Source organism: Scatophagus argus, chromosome 7 (genome assembly GCF_020382885.2).
Source record: "Scatophagus argus isolate fScaArg1 chromosome 7, fScaArg1.pri, whole genome shotgun sequence".
Taxonomy (NCBI): Eukaryota; Metazoa; Chordata; class Actinopteri; family Scatophagidae; genus Scatophagus; species Scatophagus argus.
This window is the reverse complement of record NC_058499.1, coordinates 5,777,366-5,791,909: the sequence shown is the minus strand read 5'-3', so window position 1 is coordinate 5,791,909 and position 14,544 is coordinate 5,777,366. Positions and strand designations below refer to the sequence as shown.

Sequence of the window (14,544 nt, the reverse complement as noted above, 5' to 3'; positions counted from 1 at the left end):
CGTATATTATACATGTTTAAAGGATGAATGCATTTTGATTGGTACAAACAGTTATCAGCTAAGCTGGGCACCGATGGATATTTTAAGCTATTTAAGTTTGGATTAAAATACAAAATGAGTATACCGATTTTTAGCAAGTTACATTCAGTAACAAAGCAGTCCACTACTTACTTTATTTGATGCAGTGATATAATACTGTATAATAGTAGTTATAATATATAATACTGTTAGTTTTTCCAATTCATGTAATATTATGGCTGGGAGAAGGCCTATTTTTTTACTGCATATTTGACCCCGAACTGACTTTAAATTAAAAATGTTTCTTACGATGCCATCTGGTGGTTCAAATACCTGAGGGTGCTTGTTTTGTAGACGGACATAAAAATAAAGCACAAAGGTGAAAAAACAGCAACACATGACTGCCTAATGTATGTCTTTAAAATACCAAATCACAGCAGACATTTGAATTAAAAATAAAATAATAATAAAAAGGCAAGTTTTGCTTTATATGGCTTTTATTGAATAAGGCACATAATGGTGTTTTTTTAATAACCTAAGAGGTAAAAGATGGTTTGAACCTTATAAATGTAGAAAAACATTCTCATGGTCAATTTAAGATGCTTCTCACACTTAAACAGAGTTAGATTTTTGTCGTGCCGTAGCGACCGCCGTACAGTTACGACATTGCACTGCATTATAACTGGACAAAACAAAATGGCTCACAGTCAGAACAAACTAACCACAGTAACTTCAGCTCATCTTTCAACAGCACCGCTGAAACTTTGTTAGCTCATTCACATTCCGCCATCAGCCATTAGGCTACGACTTCAATGAACATTCGCATTTCGCCATCAGATATATTTACACTTGGATGCAGTATCCTTAGACAAAAAAATAAAACATAAAAACATGTTTCAAGGGGTCTATTAAAAATATATTTTTGGTAATAAACTTGTTTGAAGTTATATGACTGTCAATATGATGTGCATAAGAAGAGTTGCATTCCCAAGTTGTTCAATGTGAACTTCAGCGTGAGCAGAAGTGCCAGATTTCCATTGCTGAAATGCTGACTGGACCGACTAAACGGAGATCAGTTTATCACATGGCAGAAGTGGGCTGACACCAATTCTTGTAGCACATTCATTCTGCGAAAATAAAATGCAAATATGGAGTCACGTTAGCTCAATCTCAAAGGCTTTTTTCCTTAAAAGAAACAACAGCTGAACATTTTGGGAAACATATTATTTGCTTTCTTGCTGAGAGTTAGATGAGAAGGTCGACAGCACACTCTTGTTGTTTTTTATGGAACGTATTCAACAAGCAAGAGGTAACATAAGTTGGTGAGCATTAAAGGTGCTGGTTGGTTGATTTTGGTAACTTTGGGGACAACATCAGGCAAGTTGTTTCCCCCTTTTTCTGGTCTTCATGTGAAGTTAAGCTACCCAACTGCTGGTTGTAGCTTCATATATAAGTTACATACATAAAAGCAGTCAAAAAGTGAATAAGCATATCACCCAAAATGTCAAACTATTGCTTTAAGAACTTACAAGAAAATACATCAGATCTGCTCCCTCATTTCCTCAGTAACAACATCAGCTGATGAACTGAACAGAACTGGTTCATTTTTAGCTTAGTTCTTAGTTTTTGTTTGTTTGTTTTTTTCTTTGCAGCTCTTACCATGTAGTTGACAACATTTATGTGGTAGGGGATCCCGCCCATCTCCTCACACTTCTTCATGTTCATCCTCTCTGGATCTCCAGCAGCCAAAACCGGAGAGTCTGGGTCAGCCTAGGACAAACAGCAGCAGCAGCAATAAACTGGCTTTAATTCATTTTTTTTTTTTGAAATCAGAAGATTGAGGGGTTGCAGTCATTGGACATCATCTACATATTTGCCCCCTAAATTACTGTCCATGTCAACAATGTAGCAGCAGGGTCCACTCACAGGGTCCATTCCCCTATGGATGGACAGCAGGTCCGACATCCTGTCGTTGAACCCGGGAGCGAAGTTCTCTGGGTTGATCGCCACAAAACATTGACCCTGACAACACAGAAACAGATGTTCACGACACTGTGAGCTGACGTGACACAAACAGTAAAGACAGCTATAGCGTGTCTATAGCGTGGCTTCTGCTGGACTCATCGACTGCGCTTATCTTTTAGATAACAGTGGCCGTCAAAGACCCTATTTCAACATGTAAAACCTGGCACACGCACAAAAAAAATTCACCCGTCATGTTTCTCTCTGCTGTGTTTGATTATTTTACTATCTTTGTTTCTGTCCAGTTAATCGCTGATTTGATTGAACCATCTGGTCAAGAATTGTATTTTATCATCAGTGTGGACAATTTTCCTAAATCATGCTGCTGTTAAGTTAAATGGTCATCGTGAGCCTTTTGTTCAGAGCAACAGCTCAGTCAAGAGGCTGCAGTTAGTGGAGGTTTAGTCACTTTAACATGTCTGCATTAACCAGTGGCTTTCATTTTTACTTTTGGCAGACATTTCCTGACTGAACCTCCTTCATGATGACTGTAGTGATGCAACTGCAAAGCAACAAAAGTTCTGTCCACCTTGACATGGATAAATGTTGCTCTGCAACATGTAAGAACATGTGCAATTAAGTTTAGGACTTCACGAGAAGCAAGTCAACCTATTTCTCAGCCAGTCTGTCCGAAGACAAGCAGTCTAACTTTTAACATGCAATGTCACTAACAGCCACAACGATTATGAAACCAAGCGACACAATGTTTAAATGGGGTTAGCATGTCCTCTTTAACACAACACAAGCCAGGAAAAACAAACAGAGTGGGAAAAAAAAGAAAAATAACATACCAGGTTGGCAACACGGTCTGTTACTTTCCAAGTGCGGATTTTATTGCTGTACTGGGCACCCGCCAAGATACCACAAAATACTTCAACCATCATTCCCAGTCCATAGCCTTTGTACCCTCCTGAGGGCAGCAACACAGACATCACAACACACACATAAACATGCGTCAGCTGTTTCATGTATGAAGAATGAATGCAACAAATGTACTTTATATTATATATATACTATAAACTGAATGTGCAAATAAGTATACTGGAACGTTGGATGGAAGAAAATGTTTTAGTGCAAGACAAACTCTTGTCAAACTAAGTGCTTTGACAACAAGGTAAACTTCTGATAAGGGCTGGTCTGTAATTTTTAGTCTGTAGTAGATTTTTTCGTAAATGAAAGCCCATATCATCTTTTGTGTAGATGCTGCACACTGACTGACGCTCAGTTTGTCAGAAAACTAGAAAATCTCTGTTACTGCTGGGCAAATTTTTCTGAATGTTAGCAAAATGTCTAAAACGTAACCACAGACACAACAGCATGACGCCACATTTCAAGGACATGCAAACTTGCATGTGCTGGTTTCTGACCTGTGGCTTCGCTGCCGCCGATGGGTACCAGCCCTCCTCCACTCAGAACTCTCTTAGGGTCGGTGACCAGCTTGCCCTGGGAGTCACAGCCCCAGCCCTCAGGGATGGGGTCACCACGGCGCTCATGGAGCTCCACCTGCACACATAAATCATTGATTATCATTAGGCAGACTTAAAATATGTTGATTTTCAAAGCGACATTAACAAACTATTTGACAAATGCACATTATACTATAAAACTGTAGTGGAGTAGAGTGAGAGCATTGTAACGTCTGGACCCACGCACTGTAAGATTTAAATTAGTGTAAACTTGTTTGCCTGTTTAAACACAAGTACTTCAATAAATGATTCTGAGCGAGCTATAAAGAATTAATCCTTATACATTCAGTGGTTTATAATACATTAAAGAAGTATAAAACTGATAGCTTTAGAATAATCAACAGGATAAAATAAAATCCAACACAGTGGATAAACACCATACATCGAACACCTGTAGGGAAACCAGCAGCAACACATAACACCTGCAAGATGAAGTGCTTCAAGTACTTCAAGAACATCCGTCCTATTGCACTATTATTTAAACTGCAGAGTCTATGCAGTGCTATGTTTGGTGTGCTAAAGAGGCAGACAACATCAGGATATACAATGATCAACAAACTGGATGTTCTGGTCTTGATGCCTCTTAGTCTTTTGAGGGAAGGGAGCAAAAGGTTGCTCGGTGGGTGAGAGGTAGCCTTAGGGCTCGTCGTCTGTAATATAGCCTTATAGATTTCTGCTGGGGGTGGGAGATCACATTCAGTAATTCTAGATTCAGTATGCACCATTTTGTCCAAATGACACTGACACAGTTATTGTGTAGGTGAGAATGTTCTCCGCTGCTACTAAACACTGCACCATATCATCCCCGGAGAGACCACATTGATTCAGCTGTCTTCCAAAGAAAAGCCTCTGGTGTGCTTTCTTGATGATAGTGTTGTGGTTCAGGATGAAAGCTGCAAACTCCCTAAGTAAATAAAACAGTCTGCATCTGAGAGTGTCTGAAGTTCAGTGGAGCAAAACTCCAACACAGTTTTAATGCTGGTACACCACCCACTAAACATATAACGTTAAAATAAACAGCTCAGGTCAGACTCCACTGGTGCAGACAGTATCGCTTGGTACTGAGGAGGTTATGATCCGTATGTGAGGCACTGCTGATCATTTCACACCCGATCTTACCTTTCCAAGGGCTACAGCTGATGTGGCCATGTCCAGAACAAAGCTGTCTCCGTCTTTAGCCGGAGCCGCCACACTGATGGGATTGGTGCCCAAAGTGCACTACAAACAGCAGGTTCGCAGTATTAGAACGAGACCCAAAAGTCGCTTATGGCACAAAGTACAGTTTATTCTGTAGAATAATTAATAAATGTACCTCTTTACCACGTGTGGGAACCACCAGTGGGGACGTGTTGGTAAATGACATGCCCTGTGGTGGTCAGATAATCGTTAGGGAAACAGTGCATGGACCTCCATTACTAAATGAAGGACATTTAGCTGAAATTGCATTTATAATGAACACATTTATTCAAAAATATTCCTATTACTAATAGTGCAATTATTTTAAATGAGTTGACAGGCAGATAAACGTTTCACTCACAATCATGTTTTCCTTCAGAGCTTGCAAGGAGTAATATCCAGCAATACCATAATGGTTGGAACCTAAAAAAACAAATGTGTCATACTGAAAATATCTGAATAGCAATGGCAATTCATGAACAGCACTGGATTTTACTGCCAAAACCTCTTTTGTTGGTCCTTTTCTCCCTTGTAAGTGAACTGCACACACACACACTCAATTGCCTGTTATATGAGCACTTTAGTAATCATTAAACAGTGAATATTATCCTGTGTCTGAATGCCTGTTGTCTGAAAAAATTAAAAAAACAGACCAGAATCTGCCACCTGAGCATGTAAGTGTGACACATCACTTCACAAGAAATAAGTTAACATGTTTTTCCATCAGGCCAGTTATTAAAAAAAAAGAAAAAGTCCAGCTGTGTCTGGCAGGATGCACTTAAATGCTGATTATGACTTCCATAATGTAGTTATGTACACACACTCCTGCTGACGGATGTCTTTTCTTTTGGGGTTTGAAGAAAACAGGACTCACCGTGTGCCACCACCCAGCCAATACCGACTTCTTTGGCTTTCTTAATGGCCAGATTCATGCAGAAGTTTCCCACCACAGGACCCAGGAGGTTCTTCCCATCCACCAGTGCTGTGGCTGCACTCTCCTTCTCCACCACCGGCTCACCGTCTTTGGCACAGATTCCCGTCTGGATGTCCTTTACGTACATGTCTGTTAAAAAATATAACAACAGCAAGGACAAGCTAGATGGAAACACAGACACAAAAGCATGCCAATCAAAGAGTTGAAGGCTTTCTGATGAAAAATGACTGGATGAGTAAAAGATTTGTTTTTCACACACACTTATAAAAGTACCTCATTAGCTGGACATTTTTCTTTTTTCAGATGAATTCTGTGTATACATCAGAGCGCACAACTTTTTTTCTTCTTTCCTGACACAATTGTACTGCCGCCTGTAAATCAAATATGCAGATAAAGTGATCCACTCACCCATCCTGTTGAGTCCATGGCTGTAGTGGCCTCTGTGGTCCCCCTCGACCAGCACCTCGGCCAGGCTGCGAGCATGATGTGGCTTGGTGCCCACGGCCATCATACACCTCTCGATGAAGCCTTGCACCTCCGCCTTAGTAATCAGACATCTGCACAGGGTGGAAATGTTATTATTATATTTTATTGATGATTTGTATTCAAGGATTCAAGGATTCAAGGAGCTTTATTGTCATTTCACACATGTAGAAACATCAGGTGGAACGAAATTAGTTTCCCTGGTCCCAGTATAAGCCCAATAACCTACAAATAGTAATGCTATAAATATAAAAACAACACAATATAAATATAAAAACAACCAGAATAAAAAGATATAACCAGTGAACAGGGACCAGATGGCAACATTATTTACAGCAGTATTGCAGAATTGTGCAAATGAAGGAATAGAGCAAATGAAACAAGTAGTGCATAGTTGTATCCTAAAAACATTACATTTTTACAAGGAAATTTGTGAGGCAATATGATGTTGAAAAGCTAACCCTCAGGTATGAAATGTTTGGTTTTGTAAATAAATGTCATCTGCACTCAGCGTATGACCCACGGTGCAGTCAAACGATAAAGCCAAATGGTGTTTTAGTTTTTAATGGGCATGACAACAAGTTGTACGCTCCATTTTCTTCCCTAATGTGTGTCTGATATCCATTCCAGAGATGCAAATCAAATTTGACTTGGACAACTCAAAGAAAAACTAAATCAATTAAGTCAACACAGTCATTTCTCGGCTGACGTTCTTTTGCTCATACAAGAACAGAACAGACAGCCCGACACCAAAGTCCCACTTTTTTTGGCCCGTGTTTTAAGGGATTTGAACGAGAGGGACAGCGCCGTGCGGATTCAAAGTCTGAAGTCCAACTTTTCAACAGCGATTGCACAACCTGTAACCATAGAGATGACGTGGGTCATGACAGTAAAGCTGCGCTGGTAGTATTAAGTTGTTACTACAAGACAACTGCAGCAGAAAAAGTTTGACGGAAACAAACCGTAATCTTTAGAAAGCAACGATGAGCTGTGCGAATATAAGAACTTGCAGGGCATCATGTTCCAGAAAAACTGCTTGTCTCTCTCCACAGTGGTGTCACCGTGTCGATTTTAGTCACACTTAAAAGTCATCTGCACAAAAACCCTAAGAAAACTGCTGTAATCATACAGCAACAAGTCATCTAAGATAAAACTTTTTAGGCCAAAGATAAAACTTTTTAGGCCAAAAAAAAAAATAATGTAATCAAATTGTTCCTTTCCAGTTCCAACACAAATATGAAACACGTCACATGCTTGACTAAATGAACAGCATGTGGTCCTTCTATCAGCTCCAGATGCAAATTGTTACATCACTGCTCTGGCACACAGTATAGATATTTAAAAACTGTTTATTTACTCCACCAAACAACAAGTAAAGATCACAATGACAAAATAATACAATTTTAATAAACATGTAGGATAAAAAAAACAAGTTTAGACGTTTGTTTTTTGTGTGCAGGGTTAGTATAATATCAATGAAACCAAATGAAAACCCCCAAAAGAAAAACTAGTTAACTGCAAAATGCTTTTCAAAAAAACTGAGTGTTTCCTAGTCTTAAATGTTTTAACACGTTATGTTCAACTTCCTCTCTTCTTTCTCATTCTATACTCCTTCCATCGTTTCCCCTCATTGTACTTTGTGGTGTTCAGCATTTAAGAGAAGTTGCTCGTTTTGGAATGTGCCATAATTGGATCCAGATGTGGGATGTGGGCGAGCTGCCCCTGAATGGTGATTGGATGATTGTCAGTTCCTATCAAAAAACAAAAAACATAAAAACCCACTGTGTTGTGTACAAACAGCTTTGCTAAAAAAAAACCAGAAACTGACACAAGTCATTAAATTTAATGCACCTGCAAGAGTTTCGTAGACTTTAGTAGTGACTGGTTATAGTTTCTAGTATGTGACTGTGAGACAGGCAACTCACACATTCACACATGTGACTTAGATCTCAAAAGCAACTTGTGAAATTCTTGAGCTGAATAACATTTTTGAATTCATTTACTCAGAATCAGAATCAGAATCAGAATTCCTTTATTAATCCCTGGAGGGAAATTCTTGAAACTCTCCAGCTGTTAATCAAGATGCCACCTGCATAATGAAACCGTGGCACAAACAGGAGTTTAAAAAGGACACTGTGTACAACTACAGCTCACGACTCGTCCCACCACCACTAACTGAAACCAAAAATCTGCTTTAATCTAGCAACACTAGCACATCTGTGCCCTAACAAGCCTTCTAGCATTGTGACGTAGTCGGTAATCCACACGTTAGATGTTGTTTGTTTAGTCCTCACAAAAACTGAGATGTGAAAACAAAAATTAACCATATTATCATATAATTTGCTAAATCAGTAAACATTCATTTCTACATACTTGTGCTTCCAGTATCTACGCTAAGGTAATATAAGCTAAACTAAGCTATGCTAACTGACCGCTGGCTCCAGCTGCATATTTACTATACAGATGTGAAAGTGGTATCAATCTTCTCATCGAACTCTCACCAAAAAAAATGTCAAACTATTCCTTTAAAGTGTTGCGCTCCATCACAGGATTTGACGTGTTGCCAGGAGGTCGAGCCACAATTTGAGAGCTCACTAACAAACATCACGTCAGGAAATCACTGAGCTTTGCATGTAATTCATGCTTTCGTAGTTCATTAATGCTGTTTTCATTTTAGCAGCGTTATAGGACAAACCTCCCAATCACAAACAATACTGACATTTGTTGTAGAATATGTTTCCCATTTCCAAACTTTTAGAGAATCTGGACTGTTAGGGTCAGATGTTAGTTTCTCTCGTAGCTTTAGACCTTTACCCCAGTTACTGTTCTCCTGCAGATCTCCCTCCTTATGTTAACACACTCGAACCATAAGAGTCTGACCTCTGGCATTCGCAGAGGTAAGAGCAATAACATCTGTAGGGAGGCTGGACTTCGGTTGGGAGTAGGGGGCTGACAGCAGCCCTAATGAAATCCAGAACGGAGCCCATTTAGGACATGAAGATATGAAGGAGGTCCCAGCTGAAACTTATGCAACATCTTATGTAAGAAAGAGAAAAAAATCCTAAAGAATATAATTTTTTTTTTTGTCCTGGAGTCGAGGATACGGGAAAACCTGGATCAGGGCTTCATAAAGGACATGTGATGCCTTGCGGACAGTTGGTACAAAGGAAGTCCTTGTCAGTGACTGTCACTATGTTCCAAGGTCACACTGAGGGCCTGCAGGCTGTTAGTTTAGGCACTGTTTACAGTAAATGTATTATGTGTGGTATTTCTAACATAGCTTAAAACATTGCCACTATCCATTCCTCCTTTAAATGCAGTGGATACAGTTTTCAAAAAAACAATGCAGCATATAGCAATCTGGCTTTGATTGAATTGTCTTTGAACAAAGCATGCAGCACAGGGTCAGAGAGGATGCCTGTGCTTCCTTTACTGGTTCATGTTACAAGCATAATGGGACATGTGTGTGTCCCAAAAGGGGCCAACCCACACTGTGGGACAAACAACTGAAAAGTACAATGGAAACAGATCTACTTGACAGCTTTAGGTCTTGATGCATTCACAAACTTCTCCAAAATCTTATATGGCTAAGACTGAGAAGTTAAATCACAAATCATGTCAAGTAAAGGAGGAAATGACTTTGAAAAGGCTCTTGAATGTGTGCATGAGGGCATGTAACTGTGCCCTTACTGGTTTGATGTTTACTGAAAAATATGTAATCAGTTAGATGGGTCAGCATGACAACATAACACGCTTTCAAAATGCAAACCGAAGACTGGACTCGAGCCATCGTAATAAACAGACTGTGCAGACTGCTGCTCCTGTTTGAGAGGTTTAAATTGTTTTGTTAGTTGGTTTCAATATGTGTTCGCAGAACTGAGAACTGAATTTAAACAAATGTGATGGGATGCAATAAGACTTGGTCAGTGGAGGAACAGGAGACTCTTGATAACTTAAAATATCTGCAGCTTGAATAGGTTTCATTGTTCCCTGAAAGTTAAAATGGGCACATGAAACGTCCATGTGAACACGATGTTCTCGTCATACAGCAGGGCCTTTCAGTTTTGCATAAAGCAGGCTTTTGCTGCTGGTTCAGGCTGGCAGTGATAATGAACAAATGTCTCAAAGCAGGAGTGCAATAATGTGCATTATTGTTGTATTGTTTTCAAGAGGCACATATCAACTTCTTTCACTTCCCTTTTGTAACGTTCATTGCTGACAACCACGCACACTTAATGCTAAGTGAGTGAAGATCCGTCTATCTGCAGTCGACAGAAACTTGGGCAACACGATCACCACACTGCAGCCTTTCAGGCAGATCACAGAGGCTTCAGCGGGTCAGATCTCAGAAAGGTAAATGTTCTCACTTTCCATTAATGTCAGTCAAGAAATCAGCAAAAAGTTCTTGGATTCAGTAACCTGTCCTGTCGTGCAGCGCAATAATACGGAAACTGCGCTTTAATCTCCTTTAATTGGAGAGCAGACCGGGTCCTTACCTGCTCATGTTGACTGTCCTGCTTGGTGCTCCTCTGGGTCGATGGACGGCTGTGGTGCTGGAGATCTTCTGGCGTCGTTGGTCCACGAAGGTTCACCCAACTTGATCTTCTAGCGCAGCAAAATTTGGAAACGCCCAGCGCGCTTTCAAGTCTATCAGGCGTCCTGTCTATCTCTGTGGGCGTGTTGGAGGACAGGCTTTGAAGGAGGAGGTTCTGCGCGCCTACACTCGGGGCCTGTACTGGCGTGGCAACGTCGTATAAGGCTCGATGCGTTGCGCAACCTTCACATGTCGCTGCTGCAGCACAAGGCGACCTGTGGGGTGCAGATGTTGCACTGGCGGGTAACGCCCCCTTTCAAAAATATGAGAACATCTGCTTCAGTTCAGTTCATCCATAGGCTGCTCAGCTTTTTGATTGGGTGAATGATGTTGCTGTAACACAACAAGGATTTTCCATACTTAAACAAATAAATACATACAAACGTCTAACAAGAGATGCTGGCTGCACAATCTCTGAGAAAAACCTATATTTGTAGTTAGGAGTCCTTTCAGTCAGCCATGCAGTCTGAGAAGGATCCAAAGTCACGGGTGCATGTAAAGAGCGGAGCCATAGGCCCTCAAGCTAAGGTGTAGTCAGTTTCATGAAAAACAATAGAGGGGAGGCACAGAAGAAAGACATATTGCTCCCTCTTGTGGTTCAGCGCGGTCCTGTGAGGTACTTCCCGTAATAATACTGAATGTGGGAGTTGCTTGCTTGTTTTTTTTCCAAGGAGCAAACTGAATACTTTTGTCTTGCACAAGGGCAGCAGGAGGAGCAAAGAAACACGAAACAGTTGAACTGAGCTTGAAACTGAACACCAATGAATAAATGTGTTCTGAGAATTAAACTTCAGTTGAATATACTTTTGTTTTCTTGTTCTTTACAGCTAATAATTTAACTTCCCTTAATTTACTTCCCTACTTATTTTCTTAAATTTGCTACCTGGCTACATTTCGCTTGATGCTGAAGTTGGCCAGAGATGGATGAAGGCTGGTGTGCACACCAGTGGTGGAAGTAGTACCTAGATCTTTTTCCTACGGCCGGCCATGCAGCAATGCAGCAAGAGTAGCAATATTACACTGTAGAAATACTCTGTTACAAAAGTCCTGCATTGAAAACTTTACTTAAGTAAAAATACAACAGTGTTACCATCAAAATGTACTCAGAGAAATGACATGTAGTGGTTGTTTTCCAGTCAAAAAAGGCTTCATGGACTAAGGAATTCCTTCGAGTCCTTTTCTGAAATCCAGCAGGCCACCAGGGGTCAGGCCCTCACAGGACGTGGGAGCGTGGCAACTGCAAACAAACAGTACATAACCTCAGCTACACACGACGCTTTGTCCACATAGTAGCAGTGTCATGAATCTCAACGTTTGGAAGTCTTGCAAGAGCTCAAATTTGGCACCAAAGCTGCTTTAATGTGGGAGTGAATGAACCGACTTCCTGCTTTGATTTTATCATCTTTGCTGTCCCATAATTTAGGAGACAGAAAGGAGATAAGACGCTGCAGCCTCATCTACAGTTAACAAAATACCTCAAAAGGTTATGGAACAGTTTATACTTTAACCTGCTTTAACCTCATAAATAAAACTCTGAAAATAGCAAAGTGTGCAAAAAGTGTGCCTTTTTCCATGGGCTTAACTTGGCCTTGCAACAGAGACAACCGAGACCAGTTTGACTACTAAAACACTTAATCGAGATCAGAACCAGAATCAAATTCCACAAGGAGTTCTACTATTTCAGGGACACTGCGAGAAAATTAGTACTGAAACACTTTCAACCTTCTCACTGATGATGTTAAAATCAAAATTCAGCTTCACCAACAGGAGACTTTGGATGACTGTAGTCACCTCCTGTTTTTATTGTAGATAACTCGTTGTACAGTCAAAAACAAACAAAGAAACAAAACAAACAGATCTAGACGTTGTGTCTTTTTGTACAACAAAAGCGAGCTGAGAGAGTATCAGCAGTGACAGAAGATCCCTGGAGCAACTTCTGCTGGAACCTGATCCCCAAGTCCCCAAGAGCCATCGCAGTGCTTGTTCAGACATGCAGCTTATAACGGCTGGCCCTGGAGATCTGTGTACCCAGGTTGTTGAGCAATTTACGTGGAAGTAAACTGCAAAATGATATGAAAGACTGCACCTACCTGATATAAAACACATAAATACACTGGGTTTCATAAATAATCCACTGTTGTAACTATTCACATGTCGAAACAGAGACTCTTCAAACTAAAGCTTACAGGCCTACAGATTGCCACCATTTATGTGTCAGGAAGGAATACAGTGTACACTAATGTGTGTTTGTACAGTCCATTTAAGTGTACAAATACTTGTATGCACGTGTTTGTACATACATGCATCATGGACACGCATCGTGTGTATGTGTCTGGGTTTTACTCGGTTATTTGGCCTTAAAATTTGCTTTGCATGTTCTTGAAAAAAGCAAAATCGAACATGTAGTTGACAATGAAATGCACCAAACATGAACCCTTTCCAACCTTGGATACCCCGTGAGTTTTCCTGTTGCACTACTGCACCATCTTGCTTGCACTTTCAGTTTTGCACACAAGATACAGATTGTTGAGCCAACAGACATTACTGGTGAAGCTATGAGAAAATTAGCAGTATGTTCTGTCCTGTGCTGGTCTGTGGGGTCCTATGCATTTTTCAGTCTCTAGGGGCTTCTAGACATTTTGTTAGGTTGTAGATTTTAAAGGTAGGTGAAAGGTATAAATGCAAAAGGAAGCGCACGTTATTTTTATTTTATACAGCAGCTACCCTCAGCTGAGGCAGGAAGCTTGATATTATAGAGTTGATTGTCATTTTTGGAGCCTTTCAAAACTGGGACAGAAATTTACTTTTAACTGGTTTAGTTCCCCAAAAAATACCTCTAATGTGCATTTAGTCCGATTATACTAATAAGAACTATGTGTGATCAGTCAGGAAGATGGTAAAAAACTGAGGACGTTGTACTAATACCAAAAGTTGTTTTCAGACTTTAGACCCAAATTTAGGTTAGTGTTGGAAGAATAACATGTTACATTATCTTTAGTCTTAGTAGAACTAAAACTCCTGTTCAGGATTAAGTTTAGGTTAGGGTGAAAGTTAGATATGACTTTTACAGTGTATGTGTTCTTTCTACATGTGTTCCTCCTGCTTCGCTGAGCCTCAGCTGTAACGACCAGCTCCCAGGAGGCGCAACGACAAGTTAGCGTCCTTCCTCTGCAGGGCTGCTTGCTAGCCTGTAATTCTGCGTGGCTCAGACATCTGTAAGCATTTCTCTCTGACCACAGGAAAAAAATAGAAAGTTGGAAGCTAAAGGCTGTGATTTGGGTGCATATAAATAAAGTTGTGTAGCAAAGGAGAGGCTGTTAATATGATGGGAGTTCAGAGGGTGGGAGGTCCGGAGACACCAATTCATCAAAGGCAAGGGATGGGGAACAGGAGGACAAATGGAGCCTCAGAGAGCTGTAGGACATGTGGATTCAGTCTCTGTATTGCCCAAGGGAATCTCAGTGTGTGTATTTCAAATAACATAACGTAATTACAAACACTTGTCACTGCATACTTTATGAGTAACTAACACAAGCTGTCAGTCAAAGCTAATTTTTCTTGCAGTTCAATCCTACAGTTGTGTTTCTTTATTGTCTGTACATGACAACTAAAAGGAATAAGTCTTTGAAGGCGCCGCAATGTTGGCACACCACTCAAAAACATTACTGGCAAGAACATTTTAGGAGTCATTAAATGTTGTATCTGTGCGTACTCGTTCTGCTCCTTATTTTAAGGATAATAATAATCATAATGAAATTAATTCGTCCAATTCAGCATCACATCAAATGATTTTATGGAGCATTATTTTACACAGATTTCTGTGGGATTTAGCAAACCATATTTGGTGTTTT

General features: G+C 40.3%; 1 protein-coding gene across 1 annotated transcript; it reads right to left on the bottom strand.

Annotated features, from left to right (window-relative positions):
- Positions 1–497: 497 nt before the first annotated feature.
- Positions 498–10,829, bottom strand: LOC124062101 (uncharacterized oxidoreductase YjmC-like). The gene is made up of 11 exons (XM_046394612.1): positions 10,596–10,829; positions 6,025–6,173; positions 5,557–5,745; positions 5,044–5,105; positions 4,819–4,872; positions 4,626–4,724; positions 3,408–3,543; positions 2,832–2,950; positions 1,945–2,040; positions 1,678–1,788; positions 498–1,145 (listed from the first exon to the last, which is right to left on the bottom strand). Exons 1-11 carry the CDS (start codon positions 10,601–10,603, stop codon positions 1,080–1,082), a joined length of 1,089 nt encoding a protein of 362 aa, XP_046250568.1. The 5' UTR covers positions 10,604–10,829; the 3' UTR covers positions 498–1,079.
- Between the last annotated feature and the right edge of the window lie 3,715 nt (positions 10,830–14,544).

What these genes read in the sequence shown, in the direction of transcription:
- LOC124062101 (XM_046394612.1), bottom strand. An exon ending in TTCCCACACGTGGTAAAGAG is followed by an intron (nt 4,725 to 4,818) that starts GTACATTTATTA and finishes TGCTGTTTGTAG; the next exon opens with TGCACTTTGGGCACCAATCC. An exon ending in CGGCGGCAGCGAAGCCACAG is followed by an intron (nt 2,951 to 3,407) that starts GTCAGAAACCAG and finishes TGCTGCCCTCAG; the next exon opens with GAGGGTACAAAGGCTATGGA.